The sequence below is a fragment of the Pelodiscus sinensis genome, chromosome 18 (genome assembly GCF_049634645.1).
Source record: "Pelodiscus sinensis isolate JC-2024 chromosome 18, ASM4963464v1, whole genome shotgun sequence".
Lineage (NCBI taxonomy): Eukaryota > Metazoa > Chordata > Testudines > Trionychidae > Pelodiscus > Pelodiscus sinensis.
Genome location: NC_134728.1, coordinates 28570590 through 28593434, shown reverse-complemented (window position 1 = coordinate 28593434; position 22845 = coordinate 28570590). Strand labels below are relative to the sequence as shown.

General features: G+C 43.8%; 1 protein-coding gene across 7 annotated transcripts in view; it reads right to left on the bottom strand.

The window, feature by feature from the left end:
• PTPRT (protein tyrosine phosphatase receptor type T) overlaps window positions 1-22845 on the bottom strand; it is a 1030325-nt gene that overhangs the window by 187120 nt on the left and 820360 nt on the right. For all 7 annotated transcript variants that reach the window (XM_075901349.1, XM_075901354.1, XM_075901347.1 and 4 more), the window contains one exon: window positions 21975-22011. In XM_075901349.1, coding sequence (XP_075757464.1) covers window positions 21975-22011 — 37 coding nt within the window. The remainder of the gene's footprint in view (window positions 1-21974; window positions 22012-22845) is intronic.

The following is a 22845-nucleotide window of genomic DNA, read 5'->3' as shown; positions in this document are numbered from 1 at the left end:
CCTCAACGAGGTCCGCAAGCAGGCAGCAGAAGCAGAGAAATGGCTGTCCAGGGGCATGCCTTTAAGGACACCTCTGCAAGGCTCTGGCACCAACCCTCGGAAGCAAGTGGTGACCTAAAGCCCTGGTTGAAGTGGTTCTGGGTGGCCTTTCATGTGAGAGAGTGTGCAATGAGTCTGGATGCTCTCTTTCGCAAACGTGCATCTCGTTTTCAATGTGCTTTTGTGGGTGGGCATGCTCTTAATCTCTTCAGACAAAAGCTTCTTACTCAAAAAGCCTGCAGTCGAGACATAGCCTGAATGAAACAAAGGTTTAAAACCAGAAAGAGATTTCACAGGGTCACTTCTGGAATTAGAACTATTAATTAAAAAAAAATAGGACCCCACCTTTTCAAGATAAAAATGTAGAGTCTCTTCTGTCCACAGTTATTGAAGAGTGTAAACACCAGAGGCTTACAGCTTATAAATAAGGACTCAATTGTACCATTTCATGTAAATGAAAGGTTTAAAAGGGACAGAGAGAGTAACCAGTTATCAGGAGCTAACAACTTTTAGCCAAATGATAAATGTAGAAAAAGCAACAGCACATTGTAGGTGTGGTGGTGTCTTTGAGGAAGAGGAAGGAGGGAGAAAGGCAACTGTAAAAAAGAATGATCAGGCATGCATATGGAATCAGTGGGTGGATGAGATAAAAACACAGTGAGGAGGTAAGATTAGTGTTACTAAACTGAGCAAGAATAATGAAGTAAGCAATAAGAGAATCAATGATTCTTGAAATTCCAGTCAACTCTACCATGGAGGCTTTTCTTCCCTTCTTTTTGTTTCTCACCCCACCATGCCATCTGTCAGGGATATTCCCCACTCTGGCACTCTGAGTACAGAAGGTGGGGGCGCACAAAGACTCTGCCTCTATAGACTCTCCATAAAAAAAACCTCCCCAGAGTCACAGATTTACTGACTTTGGGGGGTAGCTGCCACCACCAAAGAAACAAAAGAAAACCCCTTTTTTCATGAACCCAGGAGAAACACTTGGATTCCAGAAGGGTAACCCCAAGCTCCTTTACCACAAGAGTGCTTGAAAAACAAACAGAAAACAAACTGCAGTCTCTGGTAACTGGCTGCTCATCTTAGGCAGGCACGCGTGAGCGCACGCACACACACACACACAAACAAACACACACACATACAGAACCCCCATTCCTTTCCAGGACACAAGAATCAAATCATCACCTTCAAAAATGATTTTTATTAACAAAACAAAAAATATACTCAATAAAGTATACTTGATTGGTAGGTGTTACAGAGCAACTAAGTAAAACAAATTAAAACACAGAAAAAACTCTGGGAATAACTCATAGGGTATGTCTACACTACAAAGTTAATTCGAAATAACAGCAGTTATTTCGAAATAACTTTAATAGCATCTATACAGGCAAACCATTATTTTGAAATAAATTCGAAATAGCGGAGCCCTTATTTCAAATTTGGTAAACCTCATTCTACAAGGAGTAACGCCAAATTTGAAATAGCTATTTCGAATTAAGTGCTGTGTAGACACTTAATTTGAAATAGGGGGCCTGCAGCCCTTCCCAGGGAGCCCTGGTGGCCACGCTGGGCACAACCAGGAATACTTACTCTTCTCTCCCGCAGCCCCAGAGCCATTAAAGGGGTAGATCCTGGCCACAGTGCCTGTGTCAGCTCCTAGCCTGCCAGCCCAGAGCCAGCAATGGCCACCGGGGCCCCTGACGCAGTGGCCCCAAAACATGAACCAGCAAGCCACTGGCAGCCAACTCTCCACCACTCCCCAGGAGCACACTGCCAGATCCTAGGAGCCTGACAGAGGCCGGAGAAGGTGGGCGTCTTCCTGGACCAGGGTGGAGATCATGGACCTTATTCACGTTTGGGGTAGATGCCCCCCAACATCCATGATCTCTGCACTAGACGGAGGAATGCGGCGTCTATGGCAGGATAACTGCCAGCCTGGCCACCAAAGGCCACATGTGAACCCAGGAGCAGGTTTGCATGAAAGTCAAGTTGGTCCGGCGAGACCCCCAACCCTGAGCCCTGAGCTTCCCCTCCCCCTTCTTCTCCTTGCTTCCCCTTGCCAGCTCCCTCTTCCCAGGTTTCCTCCTCTCCTCTCCAACCCTCTCTCTTCCTCTCTCCCACCTCCTTTTCCCAGTCTCCCCAGAGGTTCATCCTCCCCCCCTAGTTTTGTTCAATAAACCCAGTTTCTATTTTTGAACATACGTGTCTTTTATTTGACATCAGGAAGAGGGGCTAAGGAGGGGTAAGTGGAAGGATGTGAGAGAGGAATGGGGCACAAGTCCCCGGTGGGGAGGACCAGGGAGGCTCCTCAGGCTCCTCGGGGTGGACGCTCTCCTGCAGGGCCTCCTGGATCCTGACAGACCCCCGATGGACCCCCGGATGGCACCCTGCAGCAAGTGCAGCCGGGTTGATGGCAACAACCCCACGAGATGCACTGGCATGCCCAGGGGCAGCTCTGGCTCCATGTGGCCGAATGCTGTGTCCTGAGTTTGGGCACTCAGACAGGACTGCTTTGCTGTCCCTCATCGAAGTAGACAAGCAAGCAGGGAACCCTGAGAACTGTCTGTCCGGGGGGGTAGAGGTAGCTCAGTTAGCCTCAGGCAGCAGCCCCACACAGCAAGTCCCGACCTGATGCCCTGCCGGCACTGGTTCCGCCCAGCCTTAACTTTGGTTCAGGGTCCACTCAGTGTGGACACACTATTTCAAAATAGCAAAATGCTATTTCGAAATAGTTTTTGTGTCTAGATGCATTATTTCGAATTAGCTTAATTTGAATTAACTATTTTGAATTAAGTTAATTCAAAATAGCACTGTAGTGTAGACTTACCCTCTGATAGTGAATGGGGAAAGGGAGGCATGGATTCACATAAAGAAGTTGATACCAAACCACAAAATTAAAGAAAACTACCCCGACCGCAGCTCATTTCCCTTTATTTATTCATGATCCCTTCCTGGTTTAGTTCACCTCCATGCCCCAAATTCCTTAGAGACATGGTAGTCCTGTCAGGGTTTAAATCATTTTGTGTGTCTCAGCTCATCGCTTAACTTCCTCACATAAAGAAAGCAGACAAGGTATCTTAGGGTATGTCTACACCTGCCCCCTAGTTCAGACTAGGGAGGCAAATGAAGCATACCGAAGTTGCTAATGAAGCGCGGGATTTAAATATCCCGCGCTTGATTAGCATATTTGCAGATGATCGCCATTTTAAAATGCCGGTCGCCTGATTTAATTTGTTGCGCGTATACGCGGTAGTCCAATCCAAAACCCTTCCCTGTTTTTTATTCATGCTATTTAAATTTAAAATGATGCATTTATAATTATACATTTTGTGGGAACAGAGTTCTGCGGCTGGGGGCAGGGGAGAGGGAACAGAGTGCTGGGAGGGCAGAGGACAGGGTTCTGCAGCAGGGGACAGAGTGCCAGTGGGGACAGAGTTCGGGGAGTGGGGACAGGAATAGGGACAGAGTTCTGTAGCTGGGGTCAGGGGAGTGGGGACAGCATTTGGGGAGTTGGGACAGAGTTCTGTGGCTGGGGACAGGGGAGTGGGGACATTGTTCTGTGGCTGGGGGCGGGAGTGGGGACAAGGGAGTGGGGACAGCGTTCTGTAGCTGGGAAGTGGGGGCTGAGGAGTGGGGTGCCAGTGGAGGCAGAGAGTCCCCTGCATCTGCCTCCTCCCAAGGTCCCCCCTTGCCAGTGAAACCAGCGCACGCCTGCCCCAGGGTCGACCCCCTCCCCCTCCCACGCAGGGAAGCCCCGCACGCGAGCGCTCCTCCCCTGGGGCCAAGCCCCCCCTCCCATGCAGAGAAGCCCCGCGCATGCGCACTTGCCCAGGAGGCCGACCCCTCCCCATGCAGGGAAGTCCCGCACGCACCTACCAAGGGGGTCGACTCCCCCCCAAGGGGGCAGGGAAGCTCCGCGCGTGCTTGTCCCGGCGCTAACTCCCCCGCACAGGGAAGCCCCGCGCGTGCGCCTGCCCCGGGGCCGAACCCCCCTCCGTACCTCTCCTGGGGCTGACTCACCCCTCCTGTGTAGAATAGTGATAGAAATGTAGCCGTGTTAGTCTGGGGTAGTTGAAGCAAAATGCAGGACAATGTAGCACTTTAAAGACTAACAAGATGGTTTATTAGATGATGAGCTTTCGTGGGCCAGACCCACTTCCTCAGATCAAATAGTGGAAGAAAGTAGTCACAACCATATATACCAAAGGATACAATTAAAAAAATGAACAAATATGAAAAGGACAAATCACATTGCAGAACAGGAGGGGGATGCGGGGGGGGGGGGGGAGGGGGAGGAAGGAAGGTAAGTGTCTGTGAATTGATGATATTAAAGGTAGGGAGAGTGGGATGTTTGTGAGTTAATGGTATTACAGGTGATAATTGGGGAAACTGTCTTGGTAATGGGTGAGATAGTTCAAATTCTTGTTAAGTCCTTGTTGGCAAGTGTCGAATTTTAACATGAATGACAGTTCAGAGGATTCCCTTTCAAGTGCAGATGTAAAAGGTCTTTGTAGCAGAATGCAGGTGGCTAAGTCATTTAGAGAGTGTCCTTTCTGGTTAAAGTGGCAAGAAACTGTTTTCTCTTTGTGATCTTGTCTGATATCTGTTTTGTGGGCATTAATCCTTTGGCGAAGTGTCTGAGATGTTTGTCCAATGTACATAGCAGACGGACACTTTCGGCACATGATAGCATAGATTATATTTCTGGATGCGCAGGAATATGTGTTCTTGATCTTATAACTCACTTGGTTAGGTCCAATTATGGTATCAGCAGAATGAATATGTGGACAAAGCTAGCAACGGGGTTTGTTGCAAGGGAAGGTACCAGGGTTGGTATTAGTGTGGTATGTCCTGTGGTGGTTGGTAAGAATCATCTTGAGGTTAGGTGGTTGTCTATAGGAGACTATGGGTCTGTCTCCCAGAGCCTCTTTGAGTATGGTATCCTGTTCCAATATAGGCTGTAGTTTATTGATAATGTGTTGGACAGGTTTAAGTTGGGGGTTGTAGGTGATGACAAGTGGTGTTCTATTGTTGGTTTTCTTGGGTCTGTCTTGAAGTAGATGGTTTCTAGGTATTCGTCTGGCTCTTTCAATTTGCTTTTTTATTTCTCTGGGTGGGTAGTTGAGATTTATAAATGCTTGGTAGAGATCCTGAAGCTTCTGGTCTCTGTCAGTGGGATTAGAGCAGATGCGGTTATATCGAAGGGCTTGGCTATAGACGATGGATCGTGTGGTGTGTTCTGGATGGGAGCTGGATGCATGTAGGTAACTGTATGAGTCGGTGGGTTTTCTGTAGAGAGTGGTGTCTAATTTTCCATTGTTGATTTGTACGGTGGTGTCCAGGAAGTGGATCTCTCGTGTAGAATGGTCCAGGCTGAGGTTGATGGTGGGGTGTAGGTTGTTGAAATCTCTGTGGAATATCTCCAGTGTTTCTTGGCCATGCGTCCAGATCATAAAGATGTCATCGATGTACCGTAGGTAGAGGAGGGGTGAAAGGGGACGGGAGTTGAGGAAACGTTGTTCTAGGTCAGCCATAAAGATGTTAGCATACTGTGGGGCCATGCGTGTACCCATGGCTGTGCCGCTGATCTGGAGGTATAAGTTGTTCTCAAACTGGAAATAATTGTGGGTGAGAACAAAGTTACATAGGTCTGCTATCAGGTTGGCAGTAGTGTCCTCTGGGATAGTGTTTCTAATTGCTTGTAATCCGTCTTCATGTGGGATGTTGGTATATAGAGCTTCTACATCCATGGTTAGTCTTTAAAGTGTTACATCGTCCTGCATTTTCCCTCCTGTGTGGTGCAGGGAGCCAATGCTCCCTCCCGCAGTACACCTGGCAGAGCAGCTAGCGCACTTCTGGACTCACCGGAAGTGGCGCTAAGCTGCGGGACTTCTGTCCATCCCCGGGAAGCCGACACTACCTCCATTTTCACTTGAGGTAGGTAGTGGGGCTTCTTGGGGGTAGGAGGGAAATGGGGGTGGGGCGTACAGGACGCCTCGTGATCGACTGGTCGAGGCCTCGTGATTGACTAGTAGATCGCGATCGACTTGTTGGTGACCATGGCCCTACATTATGAATTCCAAATGGAAACAACCTTCTGGGGCAGAATTTCTTAAATGAAGAAAACTTGCCACGAGAGAAAATGAAAAGATGTCAAAAGAAATGGGAAAATGGCTAGTGAAAAATTCACTGAACACTGAAAATGCACCAATAGCTGAACCCTCCGATGTAACAATCTCAGCACTGGTATCTATGGATAACAATGACAATGATCATATAACTTCAATACTGAATATTACCATTGACCAGCAACTGGAACTTGACATTACAGCTTCAGCTTCGATCTCTGAGATTAACCAAAACCTCAATCTCGAGGTCTCAACTTCATCACCGATTATGACTGTTGACATTAACAATGACTGCGACCATCAACAAAATTCAACTGTAATACAAATCAATTTTAATGATCCACCATGTTGGCCCTCTATAAATGACAAAATAAGATGCCATCTTATTGAACATAGACCTGACCAGGGAAACACCGTGGATTTTCATGAATCAATATCGTCAAATGGCCGAAAATTTGCAGGTGACTGGTTTTAAAAAACATTTTCTAATGGAGAGATCGTAGAGAGCAATTGGCTTATTTACTCTGAAACTAGTAAGACCATTTTTTGTTTTCCATGTATATTATTTGATCAGTGTTTTTCAAAACCAAATATTGCAAAGCAGAAAATAGAATTGAATGCTTGGAAAAATGTAAACCGTACTGTAGAGCATGAAAATTCAAGCAATCATCATGAAAATTTCTGTAAATGCAAATCCATGCAAAAAGATTATTGAGTGGAGAATGTATTTATGATGCACTACAAAAAGCTATTGAAGCTGATAAGCAAAAATGGAGACATATCCTAAAAATAATTATAGATACTGTTATGTTTTGTGCCAAAAATAATCTGCCATTTAGAGGATCGAGTAGCGTTATAGGAAACCCTAATTTGGGAATATTTCTTAATCTAATGGAATTTATAAATCATTCTGATGTTGAAACTAAAACAATATGTCATAACTCACAAAAAACGGTTAAGTAAGCTATTTTTCACTGGCTATCCAAAATGAGTTTATTGGTTTACTAGAAAGCCAAGTTTGAATTGAAATTATATCCAAAATAAAAAAAAGCAAAATATTATTCTATGCTTCTGGACTGTACACCAGATATCTCTCATCATGCTCAAATGTCTCAGATTGTGAGAGATGTGAAAATTGATAATGGAATTGTAATTATAGAAGAAAGTTTCATAGACTTTATTGAGACCAAGGAAAAAATGGAAAGTGGATTAGCCAAAGAAATAGTAAAGAAGTTTGAAAAGGATGGAATTGATCTCCAAAATGCACGAGGTTAAGGGTACGATAGTTGTGCAAATATGTCAGGCATGTACAAAAGTGTCAAAGCTGTCTTTGTGAAAAAAAAATGTGCAAAGTTTGTACCATACTCGGCCCACAGTCTTAATTTCGTTGGAGTACACGCAATTTCTGTAAATTATTCTATGATTTCATTCTTTTGTACTATACAAAAATATACATATTTTTTATAATTCTACCACCTGCTGGGATATTTTAATGGGTATAGTAAAAATATCACTAAAAGGTCATGCTAATACAAGATGGGCATAAAAAGCAAATTCAATTGCAGCCTTGAATTTGCAGATTCCAGAAGTTACTAAGGCAATAAAGGATGATGCTGTTTCATCTAAATGTGCTGAAACTGTTTTAACAGCTAATACCCTCCTTAAAAAAATTAATTTTGCATTTTTGTGCATGTTATCCATTTGGCATAATCTTCTAACTTACATTGACAGAGTTAATAAAGCCTTACAAGCAAAAGACATTTCTGTTTGTCAGGCTTCTAAGATGATCCATGGATTATGAAATACTTTACAAGAGATGCATGGAAATGAGAGCTAAATAGAAAATATTTTTACTGATTGTAGAAAAACGGTTGAAAATATAGACATATCAGCAGAATTTACAGAATGCAGAAAGCAAAAAGTTAAAACACAACAGCTTTATGAGTCACAAGATGAAAGTGGTAATTTATCATCTGAAGAATCGTTCAAAATACAAATAAAAGCCATATTTGACAGCATAATATTTGACTTAAACTGGAGATATGAAATGCTAAATGAGATATCTTCGGATTTCAATTTTTTTCAGGTGATTCTTTTGTTAAAATGTATACTGATAATCTTCAAAAAGCAGCAGTAGATTTAAGTTTTAAATATGACAGCGATTTGAATGTCTCGGAAATTTCATCAGAGATTCAGAGTTTTAAACATCAGGTGTTAGCGCTATTGCCAAACGTTTAATCTGTGACTAGTTTGGACTTTCTACAGTTAATTCATGAATATAATCTGGCTGAATCTTATCCAGATTTGGAAATTGCCCTGCAAATATTTCTCTGCTTGCCAGTGATTGTGGCTTCTTGCAAAAGAAGTTTCAGTAAACTAAACTCCACGGGTCAGGAGAGATTATCAAATATATCAATTTTATCAAAAGAACACGAGGTAGCAAAAAATATTAATTTCAATGCAATTATTGATGAGTTTGCCTCATTAAAAGCATGCAAAGCACAATTATAAACAAATACTTAATAGTATCTGACGGTGATATTTTATAATTATATGTATCAATATATAGATTATATGTACAGATTATATTATAATTATATGTATTAAAACATATGTATTACTTGATTGCTTATGCACATCTCATAACTATAATAAATAAATGTTGTGTTATTATTATTGTTATTTATGTAATTTCCCTTTTTCTATAAAGTAACTACTATGAATATATAAAATAACTACTATGAACAGGGCTCGACAAATGCACTTGCCCGCTCGCCCATGCAAAGTAGATTTTATTGGTTGGCGAGTGCAGGGGCGGACTGGCCTGGTGGGCGGCTGTGACGGGCTGGCTAAAGCCCGCACGACGGGCTGCGCAGCCCCATCTGATCTGCCGGCCGGGCGGAGGAGTGGAGCACCACCGGGAAGGGGGACGCGCAGTGATTCTCAGTGCCGGGCAGCCTGCGTGCAGCTCCAGCGCGAGGAGGAGGGGCAGGAGCCAGAGGGCGGGACGCTGGCAGACGCCAGGACACTGGCATGACATGGCCCCACTGATTTTAAAGCAGCTCAGCTCTGGCTGCGTGGCCCCGGGAGCTGGCTGCGGTGCAGCCAAGTCCCGCCCTGCCCCGCCGGCTCCAGTCCTGCCATGGCCCCAACCACCTCGCCGGTGAGAGACTGATTCCGGCCGACCACCCGGCTCGCTGCACCCGCCCCGTGCCACTTTGTCTCCGTGCCCCCTGTTCCCCCTGCCACCCCTGCTCCCCTGCACCTCAGATCCCTTGTACCCTGGACTCCCTGTTCTCCCTCTTACCTGAGACTGTCTGGCTCTGCACCGCCCTTGCACCCTGCTCCCCTCTGATCCCTGCCCCCAGCTCTGTGCTGCCCATTCCCTGCACTGCCCCTCGACTCCAATCCCTCTGCCCCTCCCGTTCCCCGCATCCCATTACCCGTGCTTCCACCGCACCCTGTGTCCCTCTGGCTCTGTGCCTTCCACTGTTCCCTACACCCCCCTGGCTTTGTGCTGTCCCTGCACCCCGTTTCCCCTGTGGGTCGGGAGTGAGGGGTGCTTGTTTATAGGGAGGGGCTGGACAGGCCAGGGAAAAGGCTGCTGTGACCCAGCAATGAGTGAAAGGGGGAGTTCACTTGAAACGCCTTTGCCTTTAGGGAAAAAAAGGAATGAAAATGCTGTTTGCTATTTATAGGGCTACAATGCCTGGACAAAAATGAAAACAAACAAAAAACAAACAAAAAAACCCCACTGCAAAATGCAAACATGTATAAAAGACAACAAAAAAGGGGGGGCGGCCAAAAATATTTTCTTGGGGCAGCAAAAAACCTAGAGCTGGCCCTGGGGGAGGGGAAGTGGCTGGGCTAGGATGGACTGGACTGTGGGGAGGGGAGGGGAAAAATATGGGGAAGGGGCTTGTGGGGAGGGGAAGGGAGGAGGTCAGGAGAAGAAGTAGAAGAAAGGGGAAGGCACCAAGGGACAGGGGTGCAGAGAGACAAATGCCAGGGGACCAAATGCAGACAATGAGGTAAAGGGCAGGAATGGATGTGTCAGTGGGAGGGGAGACAGAGTGATGCTGGGAGAGGAGAGAGTAAGGGCACTGGGGGCTAGAGGGGGGAGAGGGAGGTGCTGGGAGAAGGCTAGAAAGAAGGGGTGGGCATGAGGAAGGCGGGGATGGAGCAAGCCATGTGTGAGGGCACAGGGGCATGAGGGCAGAGGGTGGTGAGGGAGTGGTCATCAGGAAAAAAGAGAGCAAAGGGGGCAGGGGCAGTGAGGGAAGGGGGAGGCACCAGGAGGGTGCAGGTGCCAGGGGATTCTGGGGGTGAAGCAGAAGGGCAGACACCTGCAGGGGAGGGACCAGCACCAGAGGAGAGAGGCAGGGCAGGTGTGTACAGGGAGGTTTTAGGAGAGGGGATGAGAAGGGGTAGCTCATATGATGAGAGTGGGGCTACTGGAGGAGTGGGCAAAGGAGGGAGAGAAAGGCTGGTGGAGGGGCGCAGGTCTCAGGAAGGATGAGAGCAGTGAGAAGGGCAGGAGTCAGGACAGCAGGGAGGGTGAGGGGTTGGGGGCAGCAGGCACCAGGGGAGCTGATGGTGCAAGGGGAGGAGACATGGAAGCAGAGGGAAAAGGTAGAGGTTTATAAGACACTTATTAATAACTTGGGTGATAGTTATTAATAACTTATTAGTAATTACTGTTCTTATTCTTATTAGGAATTTATGCTATTACAAAAACCACTTTTTGTGGGGGAGGGTGGCGAGTCCTTTTTTGGTCTGGAGAATAGGGTTTTCCAGAATTTGTCGAGCCCTGACTATGAATATATAAACATTTTAAAATGTTGCCTCATGAGCAAAATTAGCTAGTTATGGCCCTGATTTCAAATATCCCTATATTGTCTAGATATGCTTACCTCAGGACGGAATACAGAGATAAAATCTCTTGATACATTAAATAACTGCTTCTTGGAGCAGCTGATTCTGGAACTATTCTTGCTTTAGTCCTAAGTGGAGCATAGGATTCTGTTCAAGAGTTACATATAACTGAACTGCTTGGAAATAGTGACCATAATGTAATAAAATTTAACATCCCTGTGGTGGGAAAAATACTTCAGCAGCCCAACACTGTTGCACTTAATTTCAGAAAGGGGAACTCCACAAAAATTAGGAAGTTAGTTAAAGAGAAATTAAAAGGTACAGTGACAAAAGCAAAATCTCTGCAAGATGCATGGAAACTTTTCAAAGACACAATAATAGAGGCCCAATTTAAATGTTTACCGCAAATTAAAAAACACAGTAAGAGAACTCAAAAAGTGCCACCACGGCTTAACCAGCAGGTAAAAGAAGCAGAGACAGATAAAAAGACATCTTTTAAAAAGTGGAAGTCAAATCCTAGGCTGTGTCTAGACTACATGCCTCTGTCGTCAGAGGCATGTAGATTAGACACATAGGCAAAGTCAAATGAAGCCGCGATTTAAATGTTCGCGGCTTCATTTAAATTTACATGGCTGCCGCGCTGAGCCGACAAACAGCTGATCAGCTGTTTGTCCGCTCAGCGCGCTAGTCTGGACGCTCCCCTGCCGACATCAAAGCCCTTTGTCGGCAGCTCCATTATTCCTCGTGGGATGAGGTTTACTGGGGCTGCCGACAAAGGGCTTTGATGTCGGCAGGGGAGCGTCCAGACTAGCGCGCTGAGCGGACAAACAGCTGATAAGCTGTTTGTCGGCTTAGCGCGGCAGCCATGTAAATTTAAATGAAGCTGCTATCATTTAAATCGTGGCTTCATTTGACTTTGCCAAAACAACAAATCTACATGGCTCCGTCGACGGTGCCATGTAGTTTAGACGTACCCCTAGTGAGGAAAATAGCAAGGACCATAAACTTTGCCAAATTAAGTGTAAAAATATAATAATAAAAGCCAAAAAGGAGTTTGAAGAACAGCTAGCCAAAATCTCAAAAAGTAACAGTAAAACGTTTAAGTACATCAGAAGCAGGAATCTGGCTAAACAACCAGTGGGGCTCTTGGACCATCAAGATGCTAAAGGAGTCCTCAAAGATGATAAAGTCATAGCAGAGAAGCTAAATGAATTCTTTGCTTGTCTTCATGGCTGAGGATATTGGGGATATTCCCAAATCTGAGCCATTCTTTTTAGGTGACAAATCCTACGAATTGTCCCAGTCTGAGATGTCACTAGAAGAGGTTTTGGAACAAATTGATAAACTTAACAGTGACAAGTAATTGGGACCAGATGGCATTCACCCAAAAGTTCTGAAAGAACTCAAATAGGAAATTGCGGAACTATTAATTGTGGTTTGTAACCTATCTTTTAAATCAGCTTCTGTACGTAAAGACTGGAAGTCTTGATTAAATGTGATACCAATATTTAAAAAGAGCTCTAGAGGTGATCCTGGCAATTACAGGCTGGCAAGTCTAACGTCAATACTGGGCAAAACTATAGTAAAGAATAAAATTGTCAGACACATGATGAATATAATTTGTTGGGCAAAAGTCAACATGGTTTCTGTAAAGGGAAATCATGCCTTACTAATTTGCAAGAGTTCTCTGGGGGTTCAACAAACATGTGGACAAGGGGGTCCAGTGGATGTAGTATACTTAGATTTCCAAAAAGCCTTTGACAAGGTCCCTCACCAAAGGCTCTTAAGTAAAGTAAGTTGTCATGGGAGAAGAGGGACGGTCCTTTCGTGGATTGAGAACTGGTTAAAAGACAGGAAACAAAGGGTAGGAATAAATGGTAAGTTTTCCAAGTGGAGAGAGGTAACTAGTGGGGTCCCCCAAGGGTCTGTCCTGAAACCCATCCTATTCAACTTATTTATAAATGATCTAGAGAAAGGGGTAAACAATGAGGTGGCAAAAGTTGCAGATGGGACCAACTGGTGGCGTTTAGCCAGTGGTGCAAGGAATGCCTATCATAGAGTCACACCACTGTCCTGAGGTGGGATTGTGGCATGGAACTGGAGGCTACAGTCCTCAACGCAACTCTACTAATTCATCATAGTCCTGATCTTCAACATTGTTCCTGATGTTCTAGCTTTGGGTCTCTGTTGATTAGAGACCAGCAATGACACCAAGCAGCATAGCTGCGCCGGAGGAAGACTGATGAACTCTAGGAATTGAGCTGAGGTAGCTAATTCATTCCATTTCTGGCCTACTCCACAATTGAAGTGTGTTCTCAAACAAATAAAAGTTAGCACATTATCTCACAGAGTCAGGACCCTCCACAATATACATTTTAAATTGGGGGTGAGGGGTGGGGAATACGGCCCAGGGGCCAGATCTGGCCTGCCAACTCACTGGATTGAGCCTGTGAACGTAGCAGAGAGCCTCAGACAGACTCCCTGCTTGCCCCCCCCAACTGCCACCCACTGCTCAGAAAAGTGGCTGCTGCAGCCTTTTATTTTTCTCTGCTGCGAGTCCAAGGAGGCAGGGAGAGGTGCTTTATGGGCTGCTCCCGGCTCCTACACAATCCCATTAGCCGATTTCTGGCTAATGGGAGCTGCCTGTTTGAAGAACAGTCAATGTGTCCCCCCTTAGGCTCTTAGTCTCCAATGCACATGGCCCTTTCAGCCTGTACTGGGGGTGAGGAAGGCAGGAAAGCTGCTTGAGAACCCTACTGTGTTGCTGGCCAGGAGTTGCCCAGGTTAAGTCTCCTGGTCAGAGTCTCCCTTTAGCACCCCAGGCCCTCTCTGCCCCCAACCCTCTGCTTCCCCACTCCTGCTCCCTCTGTCTCCCATAAGCCAAACCTTTTGTTCTTCTCCTGAACTGATATCCCCTCCCAGACCCTACACCCTAATCTCCAGCCCAAAGTCACAATCCAAACCCCTGCATTCCCTCCTGCACCCCAGCCCCTGCCCTAGGTCACAACCCAAATCCCTGCAGTCCAGGCCAGGACCCTGGTCACTACTGTCTCCTTCACCCAAACTCTCTCACAGACTCCACACTGCCTCCTTCACCCCAATTCCTTACCCCAAGAGCCCTTCTGCATCTAGCCTCCAACCCAGTACCCGCACCTCCTTCATTAATATCATGGAAGAGTGAGACCCTCAACGACTTTCCAAAACCTTGGAGTGTCCCCCCCCATCAAAAATTATTTCCCACTTCTGTTTTAAATTCATTTAGTTATATTAAGCTACCAAATTTGAGGAAAAGAAGGATGCTCGCCAGCCAGATAGGCATGTGAATATTAGGAGGCTTGATTTGTTTTCCCAGTGTTTTTCAGAAAGAATGATGTAAGTGTTACTGTTATTAACATTTAATTATGGTGCTACGGGAACCTATACTTAAAATAACTTTTGGAAGGGAGAAATATGTTGAGGAAAATAATTTTCATGTGTCTAACGCAGGCAACGCAATGAAGCTTTTTGAAATAAATAGCACAGAATGGAATAAATCTGTCAAAAGAATACCACTCAAATGCATCAAAAGACAAAATGCAGTAACAAACAGACTTGATGTGGGATTAGATTTGTTTAAAGAATACATTATCTGTCTACCAAACCAGAATATATTTAAGAAAACAATGGAACTCTCTTGAATGAAGATGAAGGGACAAGATCTGCTAGAGGAACAATTTTCCCACGAAACAAGATTTTTTTCCCCTGACTTTTTTTTTTGCCATTTTTACTGGTATTATTTTTGTATCAAATATTTTCTTTCATAATATTCCATTGGTTATGTTCAAGACTTGATTCGTTGCTGAGCTCTCATGGTTGATATGCACTCAGTTGTCCCAGGAAACTCCTTCTATTGAATGACAAAATTTCTTTTGCTTGATGATGCACTAGAAGAAGGACTAAAGAGCCTCACTATTTTAAGTTAAGTTCAAGGAATTCGGGTTTCTTTTTCTACATTTAAACTTTCTGGATAAAATTTAATGTTGCTGGGTGCAACAAACAAAACAAACAAACAAATCTGAACAGTCCCCATCACTGATAACACTTAACACAGCAGTGGCATGAGGGTACAAGTTTATTACATTTACCTCTGAAAATGCATTTAGAATTAGGATGCCAAACATATGCCAGATCCTGAGTTTCTCCTGTGGCTGTCTCCTGATTTTTGGGATATGAACTAACTTAAGACAAAACAGATTGAGGGTTTGATTCTGCAAAGCAATATGCTATGAAACTCAATAGAAGTTAAGTGCAGCGTTTGCAGGACCTGGTCTTTGTTTTTTCTGGCCCACTATCTATTAATGGTACCCAGGTCCCCAAGGTAAAAAGTGAGTGTATTAACCAAGCAGCAGGAAGTGTCATGGTCACTGAATGTATTGCAGCAATGCCTGTACATTTGCAAGTACATTCAGGGTGACATTCAGCAATTGTAGAGGACCAACAAGAAGTCAGTGCATCAACTTATGTCTAAAGCCCTGCCTATACATAATATTTGTACCCTCAAAAATGAGCCACACTGGCATCCACAGATGCAGATACTCACAGACAAAGTGGATATCTTCAAATTTTCAGGGGTCTAGGTACAAAATTTGCACATCCCCATTTGCAGATATAAGCTGTGGATATCCACATCCACATCCACATCCACATCCACGGATATCGGCAGATTTGCAGTGTCCTACATAAGTAACCTACTTGAGTGCTATTTTGAGGACAAGTGTCCTTTCGCCTTTTACCCTCCATACGAAAGAGTAGCATACAAGAGAATACTCTCCTTTAAATGTTAAAGGAATTTCAAAATTGGTTTCCCATGCATGCAAAATATAAGACAATTGGTGAAGAAGCTGCTGAACCCCTTCAAGTTTTTATTGACATTCCTAGAGCTGAACTGATAATCACCTGTGCTCAAGAGGCTGGGCGTGTTTCGTGTGGTCACCTGTTGCCTACCTAATACTGCTAAGAACAAAGAAACAGTTCCCAGGCAGCATGCACAAGGAAAAAAAAAGGAAAATATGTACCACTTAGTGATTAAAATAGCATTTTTTTAAATTTGCAAGAACTCACATTTAAAGGAAATTAATATCAGGAAACAAGGAGCTATTAATGAGACCTTTGCCCAACTTTCAATTAGTTACTGAAATGTATTTATTGTATTCTGAGAATAAAAAAAGGTAATCACTTCCTCAAAGAGAGTGTCAATATAAATATGCACTGGAGGCTGAAGGGGAAGGAGATCAGTAAATTCCAAAAGAATGGATTAAATTAAAATACAATACAATACAATAAAATGGATGTCATCAAGGAAAATAAGTGACCAAGTGAATAAATAAACTATGTGAATTAAAACTGTAGCAGAGAGCTGGAAAATAAATTGGAGTTTTATTTCAAGCTTATTTTTAAATAATCATCATTATCCAAGGTGACTAACATATAATTTTCTCTCTCTCTCTCTCTCTCTTTTTTTTTTTTTTTTGCAATTTTTCTTTTAAATGCACACAGCAATTAAAAAGAGTTGTCTGTCTGTGGCGAGACATTTATGGTTAGTTGAGGTAAGATATTTGAGGCTCATGCCACTGAAAGCAAATAGATACATATAAAAGGGTAATGGTGTTAATTTAGTGACTTAAAACACCTTAATGAATTATGAAATGACTACAGGAGATGTGACAAATGCACCAAGCTTTCTGATGGATCATCAATATCATGGCAAAGGCTGATGACAATGCCCAGTAAAAATCTAACCCAGGGCGAGCAATAAAATGGTGGCAGTTTACCAGGGTTAGTCTCGGATGGGTCACTGCTGCTATATTTACCTGCACCTATACTGGTATGGGTGGTCGCAGCTCCCACTGACCTGGAATGGTGATCTGTGACCAATGGGAGCTGCAATCCCCTATACCTTCAGAGATGCAGGTAAATACTGTGGTATAGGGGCCCACCAGGGGCTAACTCTGGCAGACCGGATCCTGTCAGTGGGCTGGTATTTGCCCACCGCTCATCTAACCTCCCCTCTCCCCAATTAGTTATTTTGATGAGCCAGATCTTGCCCTGGACAGTGCTACGAGTAGGAGACAGGACGCTGGTAGTTGCACTTTAGAATTTCTGCCTTACAAAGCAGAATTCCACTGGTTGTATCTTGGAGAGTGTGCTGGTGAAACTGATCCCAAAGCAGCAAGTTACCATAAAACCTCTTCACCACTTAAGTCCCACTAAGTCATTTGGGGGCATGAAGGGTCCACCAGCCTTGTTCTGAACCTCTTTTTGAGGTCAATTTCTCTCAAAAGGAGCACTGGGTACATTTAGGAAAAGCAGGCTGCAGAACAAAGCATGTGTGTGAGACGGCGAAAGGCTGGACCTCCCCTCCCCTGTGCCTTCACAAGATGACCTTGCCCAATAGTAGTTAGTGCTATAGGTAATTCCTTATTTCCAAGTAAGGAGTCCATGAACAGAGCTTAACTGAAATGAAAATGAAGGGCCAGTCTGAAACTTCATGCTAAACAAGAAATTTCAATGACACCACAACAGGACTCGGGCAAACTAGTCTGCTATGAAACACTTGGCTTTCATTATTTATTCATTAAACTTAAGCAATTTAAGAAGGGGTGTCTCATTTTCTGAGAGAATTGAAGTTAAAGACAAATGTCTTCCCTGTTCTGCTGGAACAATGACAACAGAATGGTTTGTTGAACCTCTCAAGTAATTAAAGATACAGGCAGTCCCCGGGTTACGTACAAGATAGGGACTGTAGGTTTGTTCTTAAGTTGAATTTGTATGTAAGTCGGAACTGGTACATATTGTAGGGGAAACTCTAGCCAAACATTTCTCCAGAGCTCAGTTTTATTCTCCCACACCTCACTTCTCTCAGTCCTTTATTCTCAAGCTGAGGTGTCTGCTGAGAAAAGCCGCTCTGCGTCTCCCTGGTCTGATGGGGGGAAGCAGCTAGTGCGGGGTTGCCTCACCCCGTTTGTAAGTAGGGATCCGATGTAAGCCGGGCACTGCCTGTACTTGGCTTTTGATCCGGAGCCTTTTGGCTATAATGTGCTATAATCTCCCGGTAACACACTACCTGACAAGTCTTATTGTTTAATTATTCTCACATTCAAATTTACTGCCCCTGTTAATGACAGTTTAAGAGACTATCTGGCAGACTTAAGCACAGTTAATGGTCTTGATTCTAACCTCACTTTCACCAGTGTAAATCAGGAGTAACTCAACTGAAGCTGATGGAATTTCTCTGGGGTAAAATATATGTAAGAAAGAAAAGGGAGTTCATAAAAGGACACTAAGGAGTTCCACATCTATTCTCTTACCAGCTCCCAAACAAACTGGTCATTCTGTGGCCCTTATCAAAGGTGAACTTTCTAATTGCCAGTGCTGTCAAGACAGCTAGGAATCTGAAAGCTTATGCTTTCTGCACCTGATAACACTTTCTATAAAGACACTGTAGTCACACTTTAGTGCCAGCTTTGCTGATAATGCTCAAGATACAATGGGATATGCTGGGTAAGATGGAGCCATTCTAAGAGTATATTTTTTACCATAGTGACAATCTAATTATAATTATGCAAATACACCTGGCAATTGCTCTAGTAGCAGAGATGTGCAACATATTTACAAACATGGTGTGTGCCTCTTTTCTTACACCAGGCTGTACAGCAGCATGGCTCTATAGACTTGTAAAGATTTAATACCAGGAGGAGAAACAATCTCCTGACATTTGGGTACCAGAAACCACAGACAGATTCTAAAGCACAGAACGGATATATTTTTCTATATGTTCAACTCCTCACACTGAGCAATCCCCTTTTTCTCCTGCTATCTGCAAAAGTGCCATTTGTAGACATAAACAAATGTGTCATTGGAAATACTAATCCATTGATGCTGCAACATAATCCTGGAGTGTCCTAGTCAACTATGTATCTATAGATATGCCAGAGTAGTATGGCATAAAGTTACCTCATAGGAATCTCATATTTATTCCCGTGCTCTACTTTATGTACAGCTCATTTCATCTCCCCATCCCCACACCACATCAAAGGAAAAAAGAAGGACCCACATATGGAAAAGTACATGAACAAAAATGAAAAGCAAATTACCAAAAAAAATCCCAACCCAAAGCTCAAGCCTCAAGATACAGAAACTTCCCTGTTAATCAAAAGTAATGTCACCTGCAAGCGAATGAGCATTCTCTCTCACACGCACGAGAATGTATTTGCTGCCCTATACAGCAAACTCCTGATCTTTTTCATTCTTGCCAGCTAAGAACAATGCTGAACACCATGATTACCATGAGACAATGATTCTAAGTGGCTTGTGAGACCCTACCCATCCCTATTATGTCTATTATTAATGCAGCTCATCTGAGAGTTCTCATCCTAAAAGGGATAATTAGATAAGATGAATCTGGAAAATCATTTCAAAGTTCAAATGCTTATTTAAACCTATAGCAAACTATCCAAACCTAAACACACCTCCCTAACCAAGAGACGTTACAAGAACAGGACTTCCTGCTTTTTTGCAAAATAGTACTTCCTGCATTTGTCTGGACAATAAATACAGTAATGCAGCTCTCCCACACCCAGTCCCAGAACTAGGAACTCCAGAGGTGAAAAAACGTAACTGTGGCTTTTGAAAAACGAAAGTCTCAGACCTGTAGCTATGTTAGTCTGTATCTGCAAAAACAATGAGGAGACCTGTGGCACCTTAGAGTATGTCTACCCTAGCTCATTAATTCGAGTTAGGTAGGCAAATGAGGCTACCGGAGTTGCAAATGAAGCCCGGGATTTAAATATCCCGGGCTTTATTTGCATGTTCCCGTCCGGTCGCCATTTTGAAACTTCACTAGCCTGAACTTACTGCCGTGTGGCTACCCGCGGCAGTGAAACGTTAATTCGAACTAAAGGCTTAGTTCAAATTAATGTTTCACTGCTGTGCGTACCTGCGCGGCTACCCATGGCAGTGAATCAGTAATTCGAACTAAAGACTTAGTTCTAATTAACGTTTCACTGCTGCATGTAGCCACGTGGCAGTGAGTTCAGGCTAGTGAAATTTCAAAATGGCGACTGGATGGGAACATGCAAATAATGCCTGGGATATTTAAATATCCCAGGCTTCATTTGTAACTCCGGTCGCCTCATTTGCCTATTTACCTCAAATTAACGAGCTAGTGTAGACCTACCCTTAGAGACTAACAGATTTATTAGGGCATAAGCTTTCATGGGTAAAAAGTGGGTTCTCCTTGTTGTTTTTAAAAAATTAATTTATTCAGACTTTTATAAATCTTAGAAGACACTGAAGTCACATTTTGGGCAAAGTATGTGTAACTTCTTGTTCTACCCTTTATCTGTCCCTATTGCCCTCTCTCATCCAAACTTTCTTTTACCACCAGAAAGCCAAGAGAATGTATCTGAAATGAAAGTGTAATTCAAGGTTCAGATAAAGTGATGGGGGAGGCAAACGAGATTTGGAGACATAGAAAGTTTGGAACTCAGAGATAGTAATTACAATGACGGTTGGATGAAGAACCTCTAAAGAGGAAAACAATAAAAAGGGTTAAGGGACATTTAACAGCAGTAGAGCCATAAGCAAAGGAGGGGGAGATGGCTCATCCTCTTTGGATTTACAATGGTGACACAAGTTATTTACCACCCCAGTTATTGCCAGACTTATCCGATCTCCAGATATCCTTCGTGAATTGCAAATGGCTCTAGATGTGGTAGATGGCCTGTTCCCATGTGGAAGTATCCTCTTCTGCTAATGGGAAGCTGTCAGCTGGTGCTTCAAGGTTCCATGGTGCTTCTTACCTCCAGGAGAGTGCAGTAGCAGAAGTGACAAGAGGCAATAAATTGGAAGGAATCAGCAGAGACTTTTTTTCAATGTTCCAAGGAAAACCAGCAATAAGAAAAGGGCAGTGCAATGAAAAATAGAGGGTTAAATTCTGCTGCTAATTTCACTGATTTAAATCAGGAGTAACTCCACAGACATTAATGGAGTTACTTCAGATTACAACAGTATACAGGCAGTCCCCGGGTTACATGGATCTGACTTACATCGGATCCCTACTTACAAACGGAGTGAGGCAACCCCGCACTAGCTGATTCCCCCCAGCAGACCAGGGAGACGCGGAGCGGCTTTTCTCAGCAGTCACCTCAGCTTGAGAATAAAGGACTGAGGGAAGTGAGGTGTGGGAGAATAAAACTGAGCTCTGGAGAAATGTTTGGCTAGAGTTTCCTCTACAATATGTACCAGTTCCGACTTACATACAAATTCAACTTAAGAACAAACCTACAGTCCCTATCCTGTACGTAACCCGGGGACTGCCTGTAATCGAGAAAAATATCTGGCCTAAAGTTCAGAAGATGCAATAACACTTGTGAGAGATCCCAGAGTTAGCAACCTATCCTTTGTAGGGGTGCTCAGATAGAGGATTTGTGTGTGCGGAGGAAATTGTTTTCCAGTGACTCCTCTACTTTTGCTACAAATACTTTCATTTACTGATTCCTTTGTTGGCAGAGTAACCCATCCACTCCACGTGACTCTGTGGTTACATCAAACAAAGAGCTGGGAAGATCTACACTTGCTAGCTTTGATTTAGTTAGAACTCTAACAACAGCAGTTCAGTCATAGCATAGGAGTAGCAACTAGGGCTAGCCACCTAAGTACATACCAAGTCTAAGCCATTGTGCTGCTGCAGCTACTCTACTATTTTAGGAGACTAACTCAGTCAGACAATACATAAAAGAAGGTGGTTTTGGAAACTCATATTTTGCCTGGATGAGTCACATGCACTTTAAATGAGGCCCACTATTTAAATGATAACTGTAACTTGTGTCACCATTGTGCTTGCATTGTATCAGTAGTAAGCTTGCAGCCAGGAGGAAGAGTCTCACATACCTTTTGTTGCCAGTCGGATACAATTTATTTTGGTCTCCTGAAAAAAAAGAGGAGATTGTCAGGGTATTTTGTTATTTGTCCATTTAGAACAAACAAATTTGTAAAGTCAAGTCAAGTCAAGTAGCCTGTTCTTCATATGTTATCTCTGAAAATTTTTGCACCTTCTTCCTCTTCTATTAAACACTTTGCATTAGTCAGCTTGTGGACAGTTGTTCCACTTAGGCCTTATCTATGACAGCATGTTTTGTCACCAAAACAGTTGACAAAACAGTGAGAGCATACACATTACAATGCAAGTTTTGTCAGGAAAAATACCCAGTTTTGGCAACAAAAAACTTCCACTTCGTGAGAGATTGTTGTTGTTTTCCCTTCCCTTTATTGTCAACAAAGAGCCAGTGTGGACTCTGTTGTTTGGTTTGTCAAGAGAACTGGCTTCTGCCAATATCCCACAATGCCTGCTCTGATGGCTGTGCTCAGCATTTTGTGATCTCTGCTGCACTGTAGGCATGCACTGCTCCGCTTTCAAAGTTCTGGGAAGTATCTGATATCTGAGTGAGCTGCTCCATTTGGGAAACAAACAAAAAGAGCAAATAATTGGAATGCTCCTATTCTGACCTGCTAGGAACACATAACAGGCAGACTGCCACTGCAGGGGAAGGTATGGAGAGACTGTTGTTCTGCATTGACATTCCTCAGCATGAAGAGCTCACAGAGCTATTCATGATGCTGCTCCCAGCAGCTGAGACTGTTATAGGAAAACTCAGAAAGTATCCTAAAAAGCTCTGCTTTCCCACAACATTGCCCTGTGGAATGCTTACCCACATTGCTTTGCTCTATCTATTGATAGAGGAAATAGCCATGTGGCCATCAA